The 24,606-nt window shown below is 36.6% G+C and overlaps 1 protein-coding gene across 1 annotated transcript in view; it reads right to left on the bottom strand.

Annotated features, from left to right (window-relative positions):
* LOC124613419 (calcium-activated chloride channel regulator 1-like) overlaps positions 1-24,346 on the bottom strand; it is a 135,526-nt gene extending 111,180 nt beyond the window's left edge. Inside the window, exons 1-4 of the mRNA XM_047142121.1 lie at positions 24,113-24,346; positions 23,375-23,460; positions 7,594-7,723; positions 3,107-3,243 (exon numbers count right to left, since the gene is read on the bottom strand). Coding sequence (XP_046998077.1) covers positions 3,107-3,243; positions 7,594-7,723; positions 23,375-23,460; positions 24,113-24,346 — 587 coding nt within the window. The remainder of the gene's footprint in view (positions 1-3,106; positions 3,244-7,593; positions 7,724-23,374; positions 23,461-24,112) is intronic.
* Positions 24,347-24,606: the final 260 nt, after the last annotated feature.

The following is a 24,606-nucleotide window of genomic DNA, read 5'->3' as shown; positions in this document are numbered from 1 at the left end:
CTGAAGAATGATTTGTCCAAATGCTAGCAACGTTCTTAGTCTTACTTCTGTGGGGCCTATACAAAGTACTGAGACTTCTGCAGGGGCCAGAGTTTTGGAAGTAAGGTTGACAACAATGTTACAGGATGGGTGTTAGAAGTAGTGTCTTTTGTGGAGGAGGGAGGAAATTTTTTGGATGTGGAGAGCAGAATAAGTCAGCAAGGCATGGCTGGGGAGCTAAGCTGGGTTTAAAAAGAGGTTGGATCAGAGTGGTAGGATCATTCTTGGCTACAGGCAATCCTGTGCGAGCATAGGACAGAAGTAGCTGGGACAGCTTCCTCAGATGATGCTGGGAATAGTGCTCCAACTCTTTATGGACAAGAGTTTCTATTGCAGAAAATAGCATTCAGGAATTTGTGGTATTGAATACATCCATTTGTCTTCTGCTGCTACCTAAATATTTACCTGACCACATTTATATTTACCATAGAATAACAGGTGTCTTCATTTTTAGAACACAGGCCTGCTTACAATTAAAAATTGCTGCTGATCGTGCAGCAAACAAGAATCATCAATCTTTAAACCTAGATAATTTGTAGAAGGGTTGCTAATCAAGTATATTTGATAATCAAGTATATTTCTACTTTTCTTTTCAATTTGAATTCCAAATTCATAGCTATGTGACTCATGGGAGCGTGCTGACATTGGGAATAGAATAGAGAAACACTATATGAAACCTGGATGTGAAGGAAAATAAACTTAGATTTTTATACTGTTATTGAGTAAATCCCATTTCAAATGAAACTGAGTTTGATGTTATATATAAAAACAAAGATGAGGTGACTTACCGAACGAAAGTGCTGGCAGGTCGATAGATGCACAAACAAACACAAACATACACACAAAATTCAAGCTTTCGCAACAAACTGTTGCCTCATCAGGAAAGAGGGAAGGAGAGGGAAAGACGAAAGGAAGTGGGTTTTAAGGGAGAGGGTAAGGAGTCATTCCAATCCCGGGAGCGGAAAGACTTACCTTTAAATATGTCTGCTTGCGTCTGCATATGTGTGGATGGATATGTGCGTGCGTGCGCGAGTGCATACCCGTCCCTTCTTCCCCCCAAAGCAAGTCCTTCTGCTCCCGGGACTGGAACGACTCCCCACCCTCTCCCTTAAAACCCACATCCCCTCGTCCCTCCCTCCCCCTCCCTCCCTCCCGATGAGGCAACAGTCCGCCGCGAAAGCTTGAACCCCGCGTGCATGCTTGTGCTTGCTTGCGTGTCCGTCGACCCGCCAGCACCCTCATTTGGTAAGTCACATCATCCTTGTTTTTAGATATATTTTTCCTACGTGGAATGTTTCCCTCTATTTTTATATATATATATATATATATATATATATATATATATATATATATAAAAAAAAACAAAGATGTGTCTGTGTGTGTGGATGGATATGTGCGTGTGTGCGGGTGTGTGCCTGTCCTTTTTCCCCCTAGGGTGGGTCTTTCCGCTCCCGGGATTGGGGTGACTCCTTGCCCTCTCCCTTAAAGCCCACTTCCTTTCGTCTTCCCCTCTCCTTCCCCTTTTTCCTGATGGGGCGACGGTTTGTTGCGGGGGCTTGAATTTTGTGTGTGTGTTTGTGTTTGTTTGTGTGTCTGTCGACCAGCCAGCGCTTTCGTTCGGTAAGTCACCTCATCTTTGTTTTTATATATCTATATATGTATATATATATATATATATAAAATAGAGGGAAACATTCCACGTAGGAAAAATATATCTAAAAACAAGGATGATGTGACTTACCAAATGAGGGTGCTGGCGGGTCGACGGACACGCAAGCAAGCACAAGCATGCACGCGGGGTTCAAGCTTTCGCGGTGGACTGTTGCCTCATCGGGAGGGAGGGAGGGGGAGGGAGGGACGAGGGGATGTGGGTTTTAAGGGAGAGGGTGGGGAGTCGTTCCAGTCCCGGGAGCGGAAGGACTTGCCTTGGGGGGAAGAAGGGACGGGTATGCACTCGCGCGCGCACGCACATATCCATCCACACATATGCAGACGCAAGCAGACATATTTAAAGGTAAGTCTTTCCGCTCCCGGGATTGGAATGACTCCTTACCCTCTCCCTTAAAACCCACTTCCTTTCGTCTTTCCCTCTCCTTCCCTCTTTCCTGATGAGGCAACAGTTTGTTGCGAAAGCTTGAATTTTGTGTGTATGTTTGTGTTTGTTTGTGCGTCTATCGACCTGCCAGCGCTTTCGTTCGGTAAGTCACCTCATCTTTCTTTTTATATATAATTTTTCCCACGTGGAATGTTTCCTTCTATTATATTGAGTTTGATGTTAGCAAGAAATAACATTAAGAAGTAAACATCATTGTGATCAAATGTAATAACTCAAAGACTGTTGAATAAATATTTAATTTAATTTAAATAATTTAAGAAGTGCAGTAGTATGAGTAAAACAGAAGCACAGAGTTGCGGAAAGACACAAAAGACTGTGAACTTTGATAAACTTCAGACATGTGTGCACTGCTCGACTAGACTGAGGGGTTGTGTCATGTAGGGAGAGTGAGGGCAGAAAGTAGGAGTGGAGCAGTAGGGAGAGTGACTGACAGGCAGCAGGTGCCCCAGAAAATTATTCCTTTTGATAACAGAGACAAAGTATGCAAAGCAAGCTAGCATCCTTTCCTTCAAGACAACACAATGATAAATAATTATAAATGCAAACACAGTGAACTGATCTTTTGATGTTTGCCAGTGAGTGGTAGTGCCCTGTGTGCTATGCACCAGTGAGGAGAAAAAGAAACCACATATATTACTAGGCAACCATTTTAAGTGAGAAAACCATGCATAACTCTTAACAATGTTTTCTTTATAAGCTGATGATAAAGCACTTATTTTCTGACACAAAAGGTAAGAATAAGTAAATAAATAAGTAGTAATATAAAGGACTAACATCTAATTGTTGCAAAATCTGCAAGTAGTCAATGAACTTGCTAATTATTCTTTCTGTAATATGTTAAACATTCAGCTGCCACATACTCGTGTTTCTGAATACTACATTAATAAAAATTCAATATCACAGTTATGAACAGACATTTTGGTTTATTCAGGCACATATGTTGTTACTTACCCCAGTGATATAGTGTTAATCTTAATCTTTGTGCTGGAAACTAGACTTAAAACATCTTTCACATCTTCTCCTGGGACAGTGTTCCTTCCATCAGTAATAAGAATAACAGTACTGCCTTTTTCATCAGCTCCTAACATCTGAATTGAAAAGAAATGATGTAATATAGATTTCCAAAAGCAAACTCTGTTCATTTAGTATAAAGGCTGACATTAATTCCTCATATATTCCTTTCTCCAAAAGCTAATAAGATTTTCTCAAACTTCAGAAAGTCTAATATGAAACTTGCTAACAATCTGCCTTTAAGCATGATAATAATAATAATAATAATAATAATAATAATTTTATTGTCGTTCAGCTGATTACAGCAATAGACAAAGTCAAGAGCATATATTTCTACATAAACTACTATAGCGATGTAAATTGGTTTACAATAGGTACACGTTAGAATACAGAATTTTCATCTTCAAAGAATTCATCAATGGTGAAAATGGATTGTTCACTAGTAGCTTGTATAATTTAGCTTTAAAGATATTTACAGGCAGTTCTTTAAAGTCAGCACTTAGTCTCTTAAACATCCTTAGTCCAACAACTAGGTAAGAGTTATGCGATTTTGATAATCTATGATATGGTACGTCTACAGATGTTCTGTTTCTAGTATTATGGCTATGAATATCACTTCTCAACACAAAATTAGACACATTGTTTCTAATGTACATTAAAACATTGTAGATGAATAAGTTTACTACTGTAAGACACTGCAATTTAATAAACAGAGGTTTACAATGTTCTGTTTTATCAGAATCCATTATTATTCTTATTACTTTCTTCTGTAAAAGTAAAATGTCATTTAGATGACAGCTACTACCCCACAGTAAAATTCCATAAGAGATTATGCTTTGGAAGAAGGCAAAATATGCTGATCTCACATAGTCATTGGGAGCATGTCTTTTTAAATTTCTAATTAGATAAATAACTCTTGAAAGTCTAGCCAATATATTTTTAATGTGTGGTTCCCACGTCAATTTATTGTCAATAGTAACACCTAAAAATTTAACAGTTTCTAATTCCTGGTAGTTAGGAATCTCTTTGAGGCTAAAGTAAAGTGTCTGGGTTTTGTTTTCATTTAGCAAGAAGCCATTAGCTTTGAACCATAATGAGGACTGAGCAAGGTTATTTTCGGTCAGTGTTTTCAGTGTACCTAGATCAGAGCTTTTATGTAGAAAAGTTGTGTCATCAGCATACAATATTGTATGAGAATTTATGAATAAGGGCAGGTCATTAATCATTAGTATAAACAGTAAAGGTCCAAGCACCGGCCCTTGAGGCACTCCGTACCTAACATTAACCAAATTTGATTCCTCCCTACCAATGTACACAACTTGTTGACGGTTCTCTAGAAAAGACCTGAACATATTTATGCTGTTGTCATCAAAACCATAGTAAACTAGCTTATTCAGCACAGTGTCATGCTCTACACAGTTAAAGGCTCTGCTCAGGTCACAAAATGTAGCCTGGGCATAGTCCCTAGCCTCGAACACATCTAGGACTAATTTTACGAGGGAGTCCATTGCATCCGTTGTGGATTTACCTTTCCTAAATCCAAACTGTTTATCACTAATTATATTTAGTTTACCCAAGTAGGCACTAACTTGCTCATACATAATTGTTTCTAAAATTTTTGAAAAAACTGGGGTTATGGATATAGGTCTGTAACTAGCGGGACAGTTCTTTTCCCCTTTTTTGTATATGGGCACAACTCTAGAAATTTTTAGTATGTCGGGGAACTTACTTTCAACTAGGCATTTGTTAATGCCTAGTTGAAAGCTTTGTCTTTAAATATGTCTGCTTGTGTCTGTATATGTGTGGATGGATATGTGTGTGTGTGTGCGAGTGTATACCCGTCCTTTTTTCCCCCTAAGATAAGTCTTTCCGCTCCCGGGATTGGAATGACTCCTTACCCTCTCCCTTAAAACCCACCTTTCGTCTTTCCCTCTCCTTCCCTCTTTCCTGATGAGGCAATAGTTTGTTGCGAAAGCTTGAATTTTGTGTGTATGTTTGTGTTTGTTTGTGTGTCTGTCGACCTGCCGGCACTTTCATTTGGTAAGTCACATCATCTTTGTTTTTTTATATATATATATATATATATATATATATATATATATATATATATATATATATATATATATATATATATATATAAACAAAGATGATAGATGATGTGACTTATATATATAATACAGAGTTAAAGATTAATATTTCTATTATTTACCCCATTCCCTTAAATGACACAAAATGCATATACTATATTTATAGATTTATTTATTCCTATTCAAGAATTCATCTATGGTATAGAAGGAGTTGTCAAGGAGATATGATCTCAATTTATTTTTGAAGCTATTACTGCTGTCTGTCAGACATTTTATTTCCTCTGGTAATTTGTCAAAATTTTTATAGCAGCATATTTTACCCCTTTCTGTGCCAAAGATAGGTTGAGTAAATGATAGTGTAAGTCTTTCTTTCTTCTGGTATTATAATCATGAATGTCACTGTTGTTTTTAAACTGGTCTATGCTGTTGAGAACAAATTTTATTAGTGAGTAAATGTACTGTGAGGCTGTTGTAAGAATTTCCAATCTTTTAAAAAGATCCCTAAAGATGTGCAACTATGAACCCCACACATTATTCTAACCACTTTCTTTTGAGCAGTGAATACTTTTTGTCTAAGTGTTGAGTTACCCCAAAATATTATTCCGTAGGACATCAGAGACTGAAAGTATGCAAAGTATGTTATCTTACTAATTTCTATATCCTCAAAATTGGCAATTATTCTGATTGCAAAAGTTGCTGAACCTAGTCACTTTTTTTAGATCCAAAATATGAATTTTCCAATTAAGATTCTCATCTATATGCACACCCAAAAACTTAGTATGCTCTACCCTGTCTACTGACTGCTGTTGATGTGTTATATTTATTGAAGGAATTGTACTTTTTGCAGCAGAAAATTGGATGTTCTGTGTTTTTTCAAAGTTTAGAGCAAGCCCATTTGCAGAAAACCAATTAATGACGTTTACAAAGACCTTATTTGTATCATTTTCAATTGGAGTTTATTTTACTGTATTAATAATGATGCTTGTATCATTAGCAAACAGTGTCAGTTCAGATTCCTGTTTCAGGTAGAAAGGGAGGTCGTTCACATATATCAAGAACAGAAGGAGACCCAGGATTGAACCCTGTGGAACACCTAATGTAATTTCACCCCAGTTAGATGAAGTGGCAAACTTATTGAAAACACTTGATCCATAAAAGGAAACTTTTTACTTCCTGTTCTGTAGGTATGGCATAAAACTCTCATATGCTATTGCATTTATACCATAAAATTGTAATTGCTATAACATAATATCATGGTTCACACAATCAAATGCTTTGGACAAGTCACAGAAAATTTCTGTTGGTGACATCTTACTATTTAAAGACTCTATTATGTGAACAGTGAAATTGTATATTGCTGTCTCAGTGGAACAGCATTTTTAAAATCCGAACTGTGATTTACTAAGTATCCCATTACTGTGGAGATGGCTAACCAGTTTTGAGTACATTACTTTCACAAAGAGTTTTGTAAATGCTGTAAGCAAGGATACTGGCTGGTAATTATTGACATCTGTGGTGTCCCCCTTTTTGTAGCCAGAGGCCATTAAGACAGTCCTGAATAAAAACTAAACTGACTCATGGAGAACTGCCTTCCATAATCTAAAAATACTAATGCTTCCATCCATATACTTGTGCAGAAGAAGAAATTCGTTAATCAATGCCAGTAGATTACTAGGAAAAATGTAGACATTCATTCATATGATACAAGAAATAAAGGCCAGCTGAGAAATATACCACACAGTCTGAGAGCTGTTGAAAAGGCCCTCAGTGCTCAGGTGTGCAATTTGTAAAGTGTCTTCATGTGAGTCCACGGTACAGTATATGAACAAAGACGTTCCACAGATTTCTCAAGGATTACTTAATGGAAAGAAATTAATAGTGTAGAGTATTTTATGTGGAAATAATGAGGAATATTTTTATTACCTGTATGTACATATTGGATTTTGCCAAATATACTGTATGCATCATAAATTTTTGCAGGCCTTTTCTTTAGTCACCAGAGTTAAAAGATTATGTAGATAACTTTAAGACTTAAATCTAAATCAAGAGAAAATGTACCAAACATTATTATCACATTTGCCAATTTTAGGTAAGTTGAACTGTCCTACATCATAGGCACCACAGTACAAATGTAATAAAGTAGGATCAAATAAAAGCAAATAGATCAATAAAATTATAACAACTGCAATTAGGCCTGACACAAAGTGTTTATGTGAGAAGTTTCAGCTTCTCGCAGCATTATGATTCAAATAAGACCATACTGGTATGAAATAAACAGCAATTTGATGACACCCACATAAAAACTTAGTCATTTACTATAGATGTTAAGAACATTAATACCTGGATAGCACATTTCACTGCACAGCCAATGCAGCACCCTCCTTCAGCTATGATGGGAATGGCATCCAGAAATTTTGCCTTTAATCTTTCACTGACAGAAGATACGTTTATCAGTGGATGGGCAAAATCACTGCAGACATAACAAAACATTACATTTATCGACAAAATAAAATTTACTATTTACTTGTATATTAATCTCTGAATTGTTAATGTAAAGACTAAGTCCTGGAAGCTTTATATTCCTAAGGAGAACAAAACAATATACAGGCTAAGTGAGACGTACACAATACCAACAAATAACATAATGTTAATTAATTAGATCTACACTTTCTTGCATCCTGCATATTATTAAATACTATGGAATTTTAGTTTCATATGCTCTACTTTGCCAAATTTGATAGCAGTGAAACTTCTGGAGGTAAATCAATGCATATGCTATAAGGATTGGCTAATGGGAAATGGAGGTCACATAGACAAGAAACTCAAATCCACCAAGATATAAATTCAAGCTGAATATGAGTCAGCTTGGGCAATCCAACAATTAATTAGAATAGTTATGGCTTTGTAATTGATAAAGCAATACTAAATGCCTCTGAAAACAGCTAGTTCAGAATCCCATTTGTGGTGCATACCTAAAATAACAAGAAAAATTTACATGTTCATCAAACTAGATAAAGAGGCAGTAGTGATATATTCAGTGATGAACTTGAACTATTTAGCTCTTGACAGGAGCATTTAGAGAAATTGTGGTTCAAGTTTAGAAGAACAGTTGGCCAAGCACTGGACTGATATATACTTAGAACTGTTTGTGATTCTGCATAGTGTACAGTAACTGTTTGTGATTCTGCAGAGTACACTGCCTCTGTACAGAAACCTCTAAACAAACTGTGATTACTGCTCAAAGGGTGCAAATCAAAGCATAGGAATGTATATAGAGAGATGTTAGATGAAACAAGTTAGACTGTCAAAAGGGCTATTCATCAATCCTTCAGTGCAATCCTTGAATGACTAATGTAGCAGAATCTTATCGAAAGATCCCTCACAAAACATCTGCATTCATATATGAAGAGCAGGAAGAATGACTGCCTAAATGCCACTGTGTGTGTGTGTGTGTGTGTGTGTGTGTGTGTGTGTGTGTGTGTGTGTGTGTGTGCGTGTGTGTGGGAGAGTGGGTGCGTGGGTGGGGGGAGCGCACGAGCCCCTACAGTAATTTGTGTAATCTTGTCTCTGCATTCCACAGAGGAATAATACATATAGCTTATAGTTTATTCCTAGATTCTTCAGTGAATATTGGTTCTTGAAACTTTGTAAGTAGGCTTTCATGAGATAGTTGGCATCCATCCTCAAATATCTGCCAATTCAGGTTTTTCAGGATTAATCTACTGGAATGTACATGTAAGAATTCCAGACTCCTTAAAAAGACTTCTACAAGAGGTATGGTTACCTGTTTCACACAATATCCTTACACGCTGCTTTTTCTGAATAAATACTTTATTTACTTTAGATTCACTGTCTCAAAAAATACTTCTTTTTGTTTATTTGAAACCCAGAAATCTTGTACTGTGTGACCGCAAAGGTAGGGGACTGATGAAAAAATATTAAATACATTTTTCACATATTGCATTTGCAAACAGCTGAAAATTTTAAGTAATGAAGCAATAACCTAACATTTATCTTAAGCAGCTAAATAGTCTAAAATATACATGAAAATTCAACACACATGTGGTTTCAAATACAACAATGGCTACAATACAGAAATGAAAATAGACTCAGCATCTATTGTAATATACTAAAACGCAGAAGATACAGGGTAATACCTTAATAGATCATGTTACTTGTGAGTGCAAGCATATTATTTCTTATAGCTATATGAAACAATGACAAACAGATATGTTTCCTAAAATGGAAGGCAAGCATAGAAAGTAATAACAAACACAGTGTACACAATATGTTTTAGGACTTGTTTTTCTTAAGATTTACATTTTGTGTAAGAGAGGACACGGTCACTAGTTAATGCAAGTTTGCCTTCAGGTACTCATTGACAGATTAAAAAGTACATTTCATTAACAAATCCTGAACTTTCTTGCTGAAGGTACTGCTTTTATTTCTAATTGATAGCGGTATTTGCTAAAAAGTAGGTTGCCCACATTTCTCATCCCATTGTGACTTCTGCTTAATCTTTGACTCACCAGATGAATGTATGCCTTTATTCTTGAGTGCACAAACCAATGATAAACAGTTATTGTTATTTTTATATCACATGACTGCCTGAGTATTCTGAATGTGCAGCACAGTATGCCAAGCTTGTTTAGCAGTTTTGTCCTATGATAGTCCCACTGGAGTGAACTGTCAATCCATACTCCCAAAAACTATATTTCCAATGATAGTTCAACTTCTCTGCCTTCAATTTGCAAAGGCTCCATGTAGACAGGATGATTTTGAGATAGGCTTGTAAAGGGACATCTTCCTCTAGTATTACTTTTCCTCAACAGTAGTAGTCGATACCAGTAATATTTTTCGAATTTTAGACAGGTCAATATTGTGTCAGCTGTTTTTCTGCAAAAATTCATATAATTTTATCACAGTTTGTGATATTTCATGCTAAATTCATGAAAATGAATTACTTTATTTTCATTGTTACAATCGAGATGTACTGGCTCTGAATGTACACTTATTTTTTTTTTTTTTAGAAACATTTGAAATTACGAAATATTTGACATACTTAAAATTTCTATTATTAATTACACAATCTAGTACTGTTTATTATGTTTATTTCATTTATAAAATAATAATCTAAACTAACAGAAATTCATTTGCGAAGAAAAATTGTAAACCCTTTGGAATACTGTTATTACTGCAGAGTGAGGGAGTAGTAAGCATGCCTTGGATGTGATCAAATGTATTTTTGTATTTTGGACAAACAATGTCATTTTGGCTTTGTTGATGTGAAAATTCAAAAGGCAGTGTGATATAGTAAAATGTGAGACAATAAATTATCATAAAAATAAAAATTCTGCAACGACATTCTTCAAAATTATTTAGATTAATTTGAACCATGAGAAGCTAAAGTGTGAGAATTTCAGCTTCAAGAATCAGACCCTTAGACATGAAAAACTGGAACCAACTGTGCGAGAAATGATAGGTAAAAAGATTATTGTAAATCTTACTACTCTGGAATCTTCTAAAAAGGCTTAACCATAGTGGACAGTAGCAATGAGGAAGGGAGGGGTAGATAACAGGCAGAAGCATATGAGCTGTCTTGTTTATGTTTATTGCAATAGAGCCATGAGAGAAGTCTTTCACTTGTGTTGTAGTGATCAAGATTGGTGTCCACTTCATTTGTGTTGTGTGTGTTTGTTGTTATCACGGCTGTCGAAGTGTTCATGTCTCAGCCACCAGAAGCACTGTGTTTCAGCATTCACAATTTCTATTTATTCTTTGACTTGATGATGCAACCTTCTTTGAATTCAATGATTCAAAGTGACAAAATGGAGCATTCCAAAGGCACACTTCAGCCACATCCTGAACTTGATGCACCCCTTGTGTTAGTGGTAGATGCAAGTCAGACTGCTACTGGTGCAGCATTGCAATGATTACACAATAGCACATGGCAGCCTCTTACTTTCTGTTTGCATAAGCTGTCACCATCACAGCAAAATTGGAGCATGTGAAATTGAGAATGTCTTGCATTTGTTGAGCTAATCAAGTAGTTTTGCCCACAATTAGAAGCCAGAGAGTTCATAAGCCAGTCACCTATGCCTTTCAACAAAACAACAACAACAACAACAACTGATCATCACATCAACACACAGATTTTGAATTTATCAAGCAGCTCAATACCGATATCAAGCATATTTCAGGCACTGACAATGCAGTAGCTGAATGTCTTTCTCATGTCAGCAGTGTGTCAAGCACAATTTATCTTGCAGACAACTTTCCAAGGCATAACATACAGACCAGAAGCTCCATAAACCCCCTAGTGACGCTTAGAGATACAATTAATTGAAGTTTCTGGTGCATAAGTTGAGTTATTCTGCAATATCTCGAATGGGAAGCCTTGTCCAGCTACATTAACAACTACATTCCACCAATGTACTTTCAACAACTTGCATAACTTTTGCCAGCCAGGCATCAGATCATCATTCGCCTGATCTCAAAATGATCTGTTCAGCCCTGAATGGAAAAAGATGTTGTGAATGAACTTGTGGGTAGCGTGTATCCTGTTTCAACACTGCAAACAGTCCTGCCACATGCATGCACCAGTGGGAGACTTTCCTGATATAGCTTCATGATTTACATATGTACATTTCAACATTGTAGGCCCAATACCTCATTCAAATGGTCAGCTCTATTTTCTAACAATGGCTGATCTTTTCACTTACTGGCAGGTAGCAGTGCCAGCATTTCAGTGGGAACTCTAGCCTTTGCTTTTGTGTCAAGTTGGATATCTCATTTTGGTTGCCCATTATTGTCACAAAAGACCACAGTTGCCAATTTTTGGCTGCCAATTTGAATATATTCATCAAACTTACCAAATTCTGTGGTACTGTTCATGACAAAGCTACAAGTTATCACCTGGTGGGCAATTCCATGATCAAACATTGGTACTGTGCCCCAAAAGCAGCACTAATGGGTCAGGAAACTAACTGGATGACAGCTCCACTGCTGATCCTGCTTGGTACCCAAAACATGCGAATTCTCTGCAGCCTTCTGATCAAGACCAGCCAGAATTCATTCATTAGTTGAGAGAACACATAGCATGCATTCACTCCCACAAAGTTGTTTCGAGACACAGTACAACACCTAGTTACGTGCATCGCAACTTGAAAACAAGGATGCATGTAATACTACATACATATGGTGTTAAGCTCTTACTTCAGCCACCTTACAGAGAGCCACACCACGTCTTACAAGTAGGAGCATGAACAATGGACTTAAGGTAAATGACACACTCTTTACAGTTTCCATCAGCCAAATCAAATCAGCATGTGTGTTCCAAAAATGTACTGCCAACCAATGCGCCATGGAACCAGCCTATCTGTAAACATCAGCATCACCCAACGCAAATAAATTTCCATAACAAAAAAGATCTGAACAATGTGTACATTTACCTGCATATTTTTTGGACAACACTCCATCCTTGAGAGGGCTGATGTTGTGATCAAGATTGTCATCCACTGCATTTGCACTATGTGTGTTTGTTTATGGTGTGGGTGTTGAACTGTTTACGTGCCAACTGCTGGGGGCACAGTGTATCAACACTGACACTTTCTGTTTGTTCTCTGAATTCAGAGTGTAACCTTCTGCGATTTCAGTAGTGTGATAGTTATGGATGATTCTTCGAAAGACTCGAAAGACATAGTTCTACTCACATGTAAAGCTGCTCTTAAGTTGTTTTTCCTAACAAGATATTTTCTTTCTGTGTTGTGTTAAATAAAGATATTTTTACGTTGTGTGCAATAGGAAGATAATTGTTTACATCATAACTGTCTACCTTTTTGAATAGTGGAATTACCTTACAGGCCTTTAATACTTCTGCTTACTGAGGTATTGCAATATTACATTGGGGTGTGATAATTTCTGTTACCTTCTTTCAGGGAGAGCGTAAGGGAACATGACAAGAATGGGGAAAAGAAAAACAGTAGAAGAAGAATGGACAGCTTTGAGGGATGAAGTAGTGAAGGCAGCAGAGGATCAAGTAGGTAAAAAGACAAGGGCTAGTAGAAATCCTTGTGTAACAGAAGAAATATTGAATTTAATTGATGAAAGGAGACAATATAAAAATGCAGTAAATGATGCAGGCAGAAAGGAATATAAATGTCTCTCAAATGAGATCGACAGGAAGCGCAAATTGGCTAAGCAGGGATGGCTAGAGGACAAATGTAAGGCTGTAGAGGCTTATCTCACTAGGAGCAAGAGAGATACTGCCTACAGGAAAATTATAGAGAGCTTTCGAGAAAAGAGAACCACTTGTAGGAATATCAAGAGCTCAGATGGAAATCCAGTTCTAAGCAAAGAAGGGAAAGCAGAAAGGTGGAAGGAGTAAATAGAGGATCTATACAAGGGTGATGTACTTGAGGACAATATTATGGAAATGGAAGAGGATGTGGATGAAGATGAAATCGGAGATATGATACTGCATGAGGAGTTTGACAGAGCACTGAAAGTACAGTACAAAAGCAGTCCCTGACCAACTAGCACTAAAAATGCAAAATATAGAAGTCACTTCCATGATTAATGGGAGAAAATTGAATGTGACAAACACAGGCTTCAATGACACAGTAATAGTCAGGCTACGGATGAAGGTACAAGTCTCACATTTCTTTCCAGATAAACATCAATTATAGTTTGTCATGCTAGATCTGGTGCTTGTGCAGAACAGTGCGACCAACAAGCAATGAAATTTGCATGACTGTCAGCCAACAGTCTTGATGCTAGAGCAACAACTATAGCATCAAACGTAATACTGAGATCAACAATATTGACACCTAACGACAATGCTGATCAGTCAGCTGTGCAAGCCAGTGGAACAATGTTTACAGCAAGTCATACATGGCGAACACAAGGTAGGCGGAAAATCTTTGGAATTCAGGCACCACTTACGAGGAATTGTAAGGGAATATGAGTTGTCAGATACAATGTTGTGGCAGGTATGAACACTGAAACTTCCTGTAATTGTAATAGTGGCTGTAGTCACATATGTAACTTTGTCAATAGCAGTAGCAGGCAGGGCGTGTGGAGCACCGGACCTAGCAGCCATGTCAGGCATGAAGATACATAGATACCACTAAGTAACTTAACCATCTGAAAGAGCACGTAGATGCACTGCAACAGGAGATAAAGGTGTTAGTGTGAAATAAGACGATTACATCCAAACAAGACACTAACAAAAGAGGTAAACCATTTGAATGAGAGCAACAAGGGCAAGTTCATTAGTATCACCAAGGTTTTTGTGAATGAGCCGCAAGACGTACATGCCCGTCTACCTACCATAATAGAGTCAGTGGCCAGGTCGCAGGAGAAAATGTAAATGTCTGCTTTCTGGTCAATACTGGCTCAGATGTTATCATGTTGTCTCCCCTCAGCATAAAGAGTGCAATGCCAACCACTCTCGCCCACCTGATGATGGCCAATAATTTGTTCATACCAATTTATGGGGGGAGCGAGATAGAAGTGGATCTCAGGTTTAGTGAAAAATGCTGGTGGAAACAGATGTAATGAAACCCATCTTAGGTGTGGATTTCATTAGCAACCAGTGGCCTGAGATAGATCACAATGGAGTAAAAATTAAGATGGACAGAGAGATCATGATAGTTCATTATAGGATGGATAGCTTTGAGCACAATGGTCCCTAGTCAAAATTTGTAGGTACTGGAAGAGGACCACAGTAGTGAGAGTCGAGATGAATGTGTGGTGCATATCACAGTTCACCACACTAAGACTGTGTCAGGCCAACTGATATCACTGTGACTGAGAACGTTATCACCCAGCCATTTTGCTGTGGCAAAGGTGGAATTTGAGAATATATTGCATGTAGTGGGTGTACGCAGGTCAGACAGTCTGTGGGCATCACTGCTCCATCTCATCACAAAAAGGTATGGCACCTGGAGGCCATGTGGAGATTATTGCAAGCTGAATGCACACACAATTCTAGATCAGTATCCAGTGCCAAATATTAGAGATAGTACCAATGTAGTAGCAGGGGCTACAATATTCAGCATAATAGATTACAAAAAATGCAAGTGCCTCTGGCAGCAATGTAGGCAGGGAAAGATACCTCAGGATGATAACCGCTGCCATGGATAATAGAGATGCAGCAGCCTTTTGACCTGATTAAAGCCAGTTTAGAAAAAGCAGCTATTTTATCCCATCCAGTTCATGAGGTACTGCAATGGTGGTACATACAAGTCAATAGGCAATTGGAGCCACACTCCATCAGTTGGTGCAATACAAATGGTAACCACTGGGGCTTTCCTCACACAAACTCACAGTATCAATAAGGTATTGTCAACTGAAAGTGAAGCAAAAACAACAATGGGGGGGGGGGGGGCACCTGTGTGGAAATTATCATAAGAAAAGGCTCCTGTTAATCACTCTTTGTTATTAACTGACAGTTTTAATAGTTCTGAGTGAGAATAAAAAGTAATTATAGAGAGTAGTGTGAGATTTGATTCACCACATTAGGCATCATGCAAGAAAGCTAGAATGGTGCTTGAAATGTTTCTCAACATTTAGGCTGCTAGTTTTTGTGAGTTTGCAGAACTGGGAACCTTCTCTGACTAATATCAAGCAACCACCATCTCTTTTTGACTTTCTGCAATAGTATGAGCCTGACTCTAAAAGGATGCATAAACGAACAGGCTGTACTGTCTGCCTGTTTTAATGCACACCTAAAATATTCTAGCCATTAGGATTATTACAGGGAGCAGAACTAGACAGTTATATGAACCAATATTTAAAACACTGAAAGTGCTACCACTACCTTGCATGTTTATATGTTTATTCTTAACATGCTAATGTATATTAAAAGAAATGTAATCATAAATGATAACAGTATTAGAAATAATTGTGGCTTACATAATCACAACACCTGATTAAAAGGTAATTTGCATTTACTCCCAGCATCAGATAGGTACATGCTACTTGAGAATAAAATTATTCAACAAGTTGCCAAATGATGTAAAATGTATACTAAATATTATTACTTTTGAAAGATCTGTTAGAGAATATCAACATTACCACTGCTTTTATTCACTAAATGAATACTTGAAATGTAATAAATGTATAGAGCTGTAACTTCTATAATGTATAACACACAGAACTACAGGTAACCGTGGAAAACTGTCTACTGTAATGACTAGGCTTAAGCCCAATATCATGTTGTATATTATACTACATATCATCAAAGGACAAAATAAATAAATATTATAGTTTGTAATATGGATTACTCTTATTTCATCGACTTCAAGTCACAATTCTATAAGGCATATTACACATTAATTTTTATGTTCATTAAGACAGTACAACTGGTTTCCCCAGAGTTTATTTCTTACTGATTGAATGTTCTGATAGAAAATACAGAGGGCTTTGTTAGTACTCATTTAAGTTCCAATGAGATCTGGAGTGTTCACTGTTTTTGTAATATTTTTGTCGCCAGTACTGCATTGTGGATATATGACTACGGACGCTACCTGTCAGCTTAATAGCTTATTGGGATAAAAAACACCTGTACAATCTGAAGCACACCATAGTATTAACATACATGATCCTTGCTTAATTTTCCTTGCACTTGAGCTGTAATTCCACTGCCTAAATAATTATTTCCAAAGTCAATGAGATGAAGTCCGTGGTGTGTGCAAAATCTTCCAGTGGTATTTCAATGCACAAAACAAACATTTTTTAATCATTTCCAGACTTCAGACGGATAATTGATTGAGCTTTTAACTTCTTGATTTACATAGGATTCATTCATAAGGATATAATGATGGGGTATGTTAACAAAAACTACAGTCATATGTTCATCTTCTTCCACATAATTTTAGTTCATGGGACACTTTATTCATCTCATTTTTGTAGACATCAATTGAACCACTCATCAGAACAAAAATATCATGATTTCATTTAATTTGACTCAACCATACTCCTTCAGGCATAGGACAACAGGCACTGAAAATATGCAAAATAAGCCAATAGTTTTATCCTTTGGCCAGCACAGTGAGAGACATTTCTAAGGGAAAAAAGTCTTCTCATTCTCCATCTATAATAATGTCATTACTCATAGGATGTTAAACCCTATTCTTCCTTCTCCTTCTGTTATCTCATTTCAGTATTTCTATACAAAAGCTTTCGTGACAACAATGATGGTGAAACAGCTGACAAACTTTTACACAGTATCAACGCAGTTCGCTTGTGCAGTGGACTGAAACGGTTGATGCCTTGAGGTATTGCACCTCAGGTAGAAAAGTCTAGCCTTTGTTAAAAACGATTTGGAGATGTTAAACCACCAGACTGCATTGCGTCCACCTCTAGAACTTCTCAGATGTTATCACATACAATTAAGGTCAAAGAGGAATTGAAAGCTCTCAAACTAGCTTGTAAATCTGAGTCAGACTACTCTAGACCATTCAGCAGTGAGAAAGTAATGACAGCTCTCAAAGAAATGGTGATGATGATGATTTTGATGGCATCCATTCAGAATTTTTAATTGGGTAAAAAAATTGGGTAGCAATGTTCCTTAATGATATTCTCCTAAACATAACCCATAACTTGAAAACAGCAAAAATCATAGATATCAGAAAACCAAGTACACCAAATGGCAAACTTTAAAGCTAGTGACCCATTGCTTTAGTTAACACAGTATATAAACTTTTGGATAGAATTCAGTATAACAGAGTCAGCCATAAAATTTCCCAAAACCTGTCTACTGAACAGGCAGGATTCTGCCTGAACCACAACTGCACCAACCAGGTTCTCTCATCACCAACTTTCACTGAAGAATGACTTTCAAACAAACAAGAGATCTCAACTGTGTATACAGCTCTAACAGTCACTTGTAATACTGTATGAAAGCAAGTGGTAATGTTCCAAATTCTCAGTCATATCATGTCTTATAATTGGAAACCTCATCAACGGTATGTTAAGCAATGGAAGCTTTCAATTTCTAATGGGCAATAAAATGAGCCCTCTAACGAAACATAAAAATGGCCTTCCACAAGGATCAATGTTAGCCCCTCCTTTGTTTTCCCTGTATAAAGCAGACATAATTAAGACAACATCAAGGAAATTTGGGTATGCTAGTGATGGGGCTCTTGCTGTGAGCTACAAAGGTCTAGTCATTACCAAGTCTGTCTGGACTGAAGGTCAACAAACAGTTGGCAAATACTTCTATAACTGGAGGTTACAGCTAAGTACTGCCAAAACAGAACTCACAATTTCCATCTTGACAAGAAGCTCTCAAACAAGAAAATGAAGGTATATTTTAAAGAAAAGCTACTGAGCTTTAAAAGAAGTCCACATTAACTAGGGATCACTCCTGATAGGGCACTCAGTTTTAACCCTTTATGATCTCATGGACTTCAAAGTCCCACTCTATAAAAATGAATGCAAAACATTCTTCATCATTTTAATTGCTGCAAAAATGTAGCATGCCACTTATTATTCCTTTGGTACTTTGTCAATGCATCACAGTTCTTTCATGGATGTGTTATCTGTGATGCCAAAGTGATTTGAATTTCAGTGCACACAGTCCTCACAGAATTTGGTTGTGTGCAGTTGCAGGGCAATCATTCAGTGAGAATATGATCTTCATAATTTTTTCCGTGCTACTCAGTAAGTCAATTTATGCTAATTATTGGCTATAAGTGGAATATATTATAAATGCTAAGAACAAATTTGTAAAGTTAATTTGCTACTTGCAAGTTCCATCAGGCCTATATATACAGGTTTTTGCATGACAGGCTATGGCAAGAAAGTTGAAAGATGATGAGATACTGGAGCTACTCCTGAAGAATTTTCCATCTGACATCGATAAGCCTGATGAGGAAATTAGTGATTCAGATACAGAACAAGTTTTAGAAAAAATTGAACTCAACAATCTAGAAGCGCAAAGAAAAAAAAATTATGCCACACCATCCATTAGACAACAAGAAAATATTTCCACTTGTTCTCAAGAAGCTGAAGAAATACATTTTGAAGGCAGTAGTTATTTTGAAAATAACCTGTAGGACGATGAACAAGAAAGCTACAATGTATAAGCACAACAAGAGGGAAATAACAAAAAGCAAGCTGCTAATCACAAAGACAAAACAGACTCTGCCTCTGCTGAATATGAAAGAAATGCTGAAATTGTGAATCACAATCTAAAAGTTCATCAAAAATTTAGAAGACAAAACTGTGTAACAGATTTTCCTAAATTTATGCCCCAAAAGGGGGTGATCGAGCAATACTTTTCTCAAAACGATTCTGCAACAAATACCTTTTCGACTGTTTTGTCAAGCAAACTGATTGAAAATATTATTTTTCAAAGTAATCTATATATTGTGCAAAAGGGGAAAATGAAGAAGAGCTTTACTGATTTCTTGACCTTGAATTCTTCTGCAGTTATCATCATTTGCCACAAAAACTGACATTATTGTTGTTGTGATAGTGATCTGAATGTGCCACTTGTCATACAAACAATGACAAGAGAGAAATACAAATAAATTCTGTCTGTGACAGACCTGAATGATAATCTTTCTGTACCTAAGAACAATGCAGACAAACTGTATAAAGTACATCCGCTAATTACAGCGTTGAACGAAAACTTTCAGGAACTACTGCTTCCAGATCAGATTCAGAGTATTGACGAGAGTATTGTTTGATTCAAAGGATGATCTTCCCTAAAACAATAGAATCTGATGAAGCCAGTGAAATGAGGGTATAAGCTTTGGTGTCATGCAGATATGTCAGGTTACATCTACGAATTTGATGCCTACCATGGTAAAACATCTGATAGTAGCAAAGGAAAGTTTGGACTTGGTGGAAATGCAGTGCAGAAACTGACATTCTGCTTTCACTACAATAATTATGTAGTTGTGACAGACAATTACTTCTCTTCTGTGGATCTTTTTGAATATCTAAAAGCTCATGGTGTATATTTGCATGGAACTGTGCATCCCAATATACTTGGCCTACCAAAACAAAAGAGTGATCAAGAGCTGTTAAGAGGTGAATTTGAGAGTCAAACTTTGGAAGAAGGAATTGTTGTTGTTGTTGTGGTCTTCAGTCCTGAGACTGGTTTGATGCAGCTCTCCATGCTACTCTATCCTGTGCAAGCTTTTTCATCTCCCAGTACCTATTGCAACCTACATCCTTCTCAATCTGCTTAGTGTATTCATCTCTTGGTCTCCCTCTACGATTTTTACCCTCCACGCTGCCCTCCAATACTAAATTGGTGATCCATTGATGCCTCAGAACATGTCCTACCAACCGATCCCTTCTTCTGGTCAAGTTATGCCTAAAACTTCTCTTCTCCCCAATCCTATTCAATACTTCCTCATTAGTTATGTGATCTACCCATCTAATCTTCAGCATTCTTCTCTTGCACCACATTTCGAAAGCTTCTATTCTCTTCTTGTCCAAACTATTTATCGTCCATGTTTCACTTCCATACACGGCTACACTCCATGCAAATACTTTCAGAAATGACTTCCTGATACTTAAATCTATACTCGATGTTAACAAATTTCTCTTCTTCAGAAACGCTTTCCTTGCCATTGCCAGTCTACATTTTATATCCTCTCTACTTCAACCATCATCAGTTATTTTGCTCCCCAAATAGCAAAACTCCTTTACTATTTTAAGTGTCTCATTTCCTAATCTAATTCCCTCAGCATCACCCGACTTAATTAGACTACATTCCATTATCCTCGTTTTGCTTTTGTTGATGTTCATCTTATATCCTCCTTTCAAGACACTGTCCATTCCATTCAACTGCTCTTCCAAGTCCTTTGCTGTCTCTGACAGAATTACAATGTCATCGGCGAACCTCAAAGTTTTTATTTCTTCTCCATGAATTTTAATACCTACTCCGAATTTTTCTTTTGTTTTCTTTACTGCTTGCTCAATATACAGATTGAACAACATCGGGGAGAGGCTACAACCCTGTCTTACTCCCTTCCCAACCACTGCTTCCCTTTCATGTCCCTCGACTCTTATAACTGCCATCTGGTTTCTGTACAAATTGTAAATAACCTTTCGCTCCCTGTATTTTACCCCTGCCACCTTTAGAATTTGAAAGAGAGTATTCCAGTCAACATTGTAAAAAGCTTTCTCTAAGTCTACAAATGCTAGAAACGTAGGTTTGCCTTTCCTTAATCTTTCTTCTAAGATAAATCGTAAGGTCAGTATTGCCTCACGTGTTCCAGTGTTTCTACGGAATCCAAACTGATCTACCCCGAGGAATTACATTTTTCAAATATACGAGTGTATATTTTTTACCTAATTTTCATGCAACTGAAACAATTAACATAAAACAGAAACAAAAAGATGGTACAAAAATTGATGTGACGGCCTCAGTAGTGGTTAGAGATTATAATTCACATGTGGATGGAGTTGATACAGCAGATATGCTCCAGTCTATTTATGACAGGGATTGTAAAACTAAAAAATGGTGGCACTGCCTGTTTTTCACTGTCAGCAATATAACACTTGTGAATTCGTATGTTATATATTCAGATTTCAATGGATGGATATCTTTCCTTCAGTTCAAGCGTATGATAACTCAGGGACTTCTGACAAAAAGTAAAATAGTTTTGAAGAAAAGAGGAAGACCAAAACAAGAAACATCTTCCAGCTCTTTACTGAATAAAAGAAGGAAGAAAGGTTTTTTACCTTCAAATGAAATTTGAACCCGAGATCTCGGAGTTCATTGGCCAAATTTTGTTGCAAATCATGGTAGATGTGAAAACTGTGCTATTCATAATATAGAATTAAGCCCTCATTCTAAATGTGCTGATTGTGAAGTATTTTTGTGTTCAACGAAAGAAAGAACTGTTTTTATGAGTACCATGTTTCATGAAGTAATGTTTGTTACTGTCTGTACCATTCTGACCTGACAGGACTCTCAAGTCACTTTTTGAAATAAATAAAAATTCAAATAATTTTATTCGAACTGGTTTTTCCTTATACTAAAGCTATTTCCTAACAACTAGAATACCACAGAAAAATTTCGAAATGTCGAAGTCAAAAAATAAAAAATTCACATCATAAAGGGAGAGCATTTGCTGAGATCTGCTGATAAGATGAAGACAAAAAGTAGCACTTTGCAGAATTTTTGTGGTACAGCATGGAATCCATCAGTTCCAATGCTAAAAACTTCTGCACTTGGACTGATGTACCCTGTGGCAGAATATAGTGCTGCATTCTGAATCGACAGCACGTGCATCACACTGTCTGACATGCAGCTCAACACTCCAATTTTCTTGTATCCTATTCTCAACCATATATCTCAAAAAACAGAAATAAAGGAAATATTGCACTAAAGTAACCATTTTTTTTCCAGCGCAGAAAGTTATGTAAGGAAAATAAATGTGACAAGAAAGTTTCAACAGAATTAGATTTTGCTCTCTCTCTCTCGCTCTCTCTCTCTCTCTCTCTCTCTCTCTCTCTCTCTCTCTCTCTCTCAATCTGTCTCGCACGCACGCACGCACGCACACACACACACACACACACACACACTCACCCACACACACACACACACACACACACACACACACACACACTTTTGTGTGTAACTCTGACTATGGAGAAAAAGAATCTTTAGGATGCTGATGTAAGAAAACATGAAAACTTTGTGTTTAATGGCATAACCTTAGGAATGAAAAACCAGCAAAGAATTAAAATAATAAACTAAAGTCGCTATTAATGAATGAGTATCTATGATATGTTAACAACTAAAGATCATTAAAATTAATTTGCATTTGATGATAAATCAAAAAAAGCTGACATTTAACATTTTTCTGAGCAAATGTAGACAGTCATGTATCCAGACATAAAGCAGTTTAAATGTTTGTAATGTAACAAAACTGACCTTCTAAACATATAGCTGTCATTATTAGCAGGCTGAAACAAGACTGACCACTGTAGTGAACAAGAGATGTACAATTAGTTTTGCATCACTGAGCACCCTTTCCATATCTTTCCAGTAAAGCTCAACTTAAAGTGGGGCTGTAAAATGTGTCTTGAATAACTGTACACAGGGAGATAAAAATCTATAAAATAATTTTTAAACCTAGGAACTTACTTGAATTGTGCTAATCCAATCATCAAGTCTTCGGGGATAGAATGAATCCAATGACGAAGAGCATGCTTCAGTTTGTAGATTCTATTCTGGAAATTAGTGCACTATTAATGAAAACTAAAATTTCTCCATATTTTCAAAAATATTTGAATCAATTATTGTTTCATTTTTATTCTAATACATCTTTTATTCAAAATACTGATGTTTATACTAATAACATGAATTTTTCTATTTCTATTTGATTTACATGGTGCTTAGGAAGGTCAGCACATTTTGCAGTGCATATATCAGTTACTAAATATAAGATATTTTGGTAACCAAGTTTACTTCATCTGCATATATAAGCAAAAATGGAAGATAGACAAAAATGGAAAATTGACAGTTAGTTAAGTCACAATATGGTATGGGATGTGTGATTTTCAGACTAACTCATAGCTTGTGGTCTTGTTTTCACCTAAATTACATGTCCTTTGTAGTCTTTCTAACCAATTATCCATATTCTATCCCAGCAGGAATTTTCATCTGAAGTTCCGTAAATTGCTACATTGAATTAATCACAGTCTTCCACAGAGTTGACATGAAATTATTTCAAACAAGTATTTTAATGTCAGTTTACGTATAAATGTTTTTTTTTTTTTTTTCCTGTGTAGAAGCTAATGTAGCTTTTTGATCTAACTGTTTTGGCATAAAATTGAAACATTAAGTTTAAGCTATCACTTTCAGTGGAACTATTCTACTTACTTGAGAATACATATTTTCTGATGCATCTAAAACCAACAGGATTTTGTTATTTTCAAATACATGAGGTAGAAAATTTTTTTTGCTTTCATTGAAGTTTAATTTTAATGAGCTGAATGGAACATATCCAAAGCCTGTTTCAAAACTGTAATTCATACTGCATGAACAGTTATTCATGATAACTGAGGAAATAAATAGCCAGTTTATAACAAAGCGGAAGTCATCACTATAAAGCATTTTCATTCTATATGGAAATGTACTCAACAAATATCATGCAGCCACAAAAACTCAGTCACTTGGCACACACTTTCTTCTTTATCCATAAATCTGATGCACTAACATGATACAAATGTTCATGTTATCTCAGAAAGCTGACAAGTGTCAGAAGGCAAGTATCCCTTAATCAGAAATATCTGACACATCACTTTGTTGTAACTCAATCATGTTTACTATGTTCAAATTTCTGCTGAATGCAGCATGTCCTATGTACGACTACA

This window comes from Schistocerca americana, chromosome 4, assembly GCF_021461395.2.
Source record: "Schistocerca americana isolate TAMUIC-IGC-003095 chromosome 4, iqSchAmer2.1, whole genome shotgun sequence".
Taxonomy (NCBI): Eukaryota; Metazoa; Arthropoda; class Insecta; order Orthoptera; family Acrididae; genus Schistocerca; species Schistocerca americana.
Note: the sequence above shows the minus strand (reverse complement) of the source record. Positions and strands in the feature narration are given on the sequence as shown.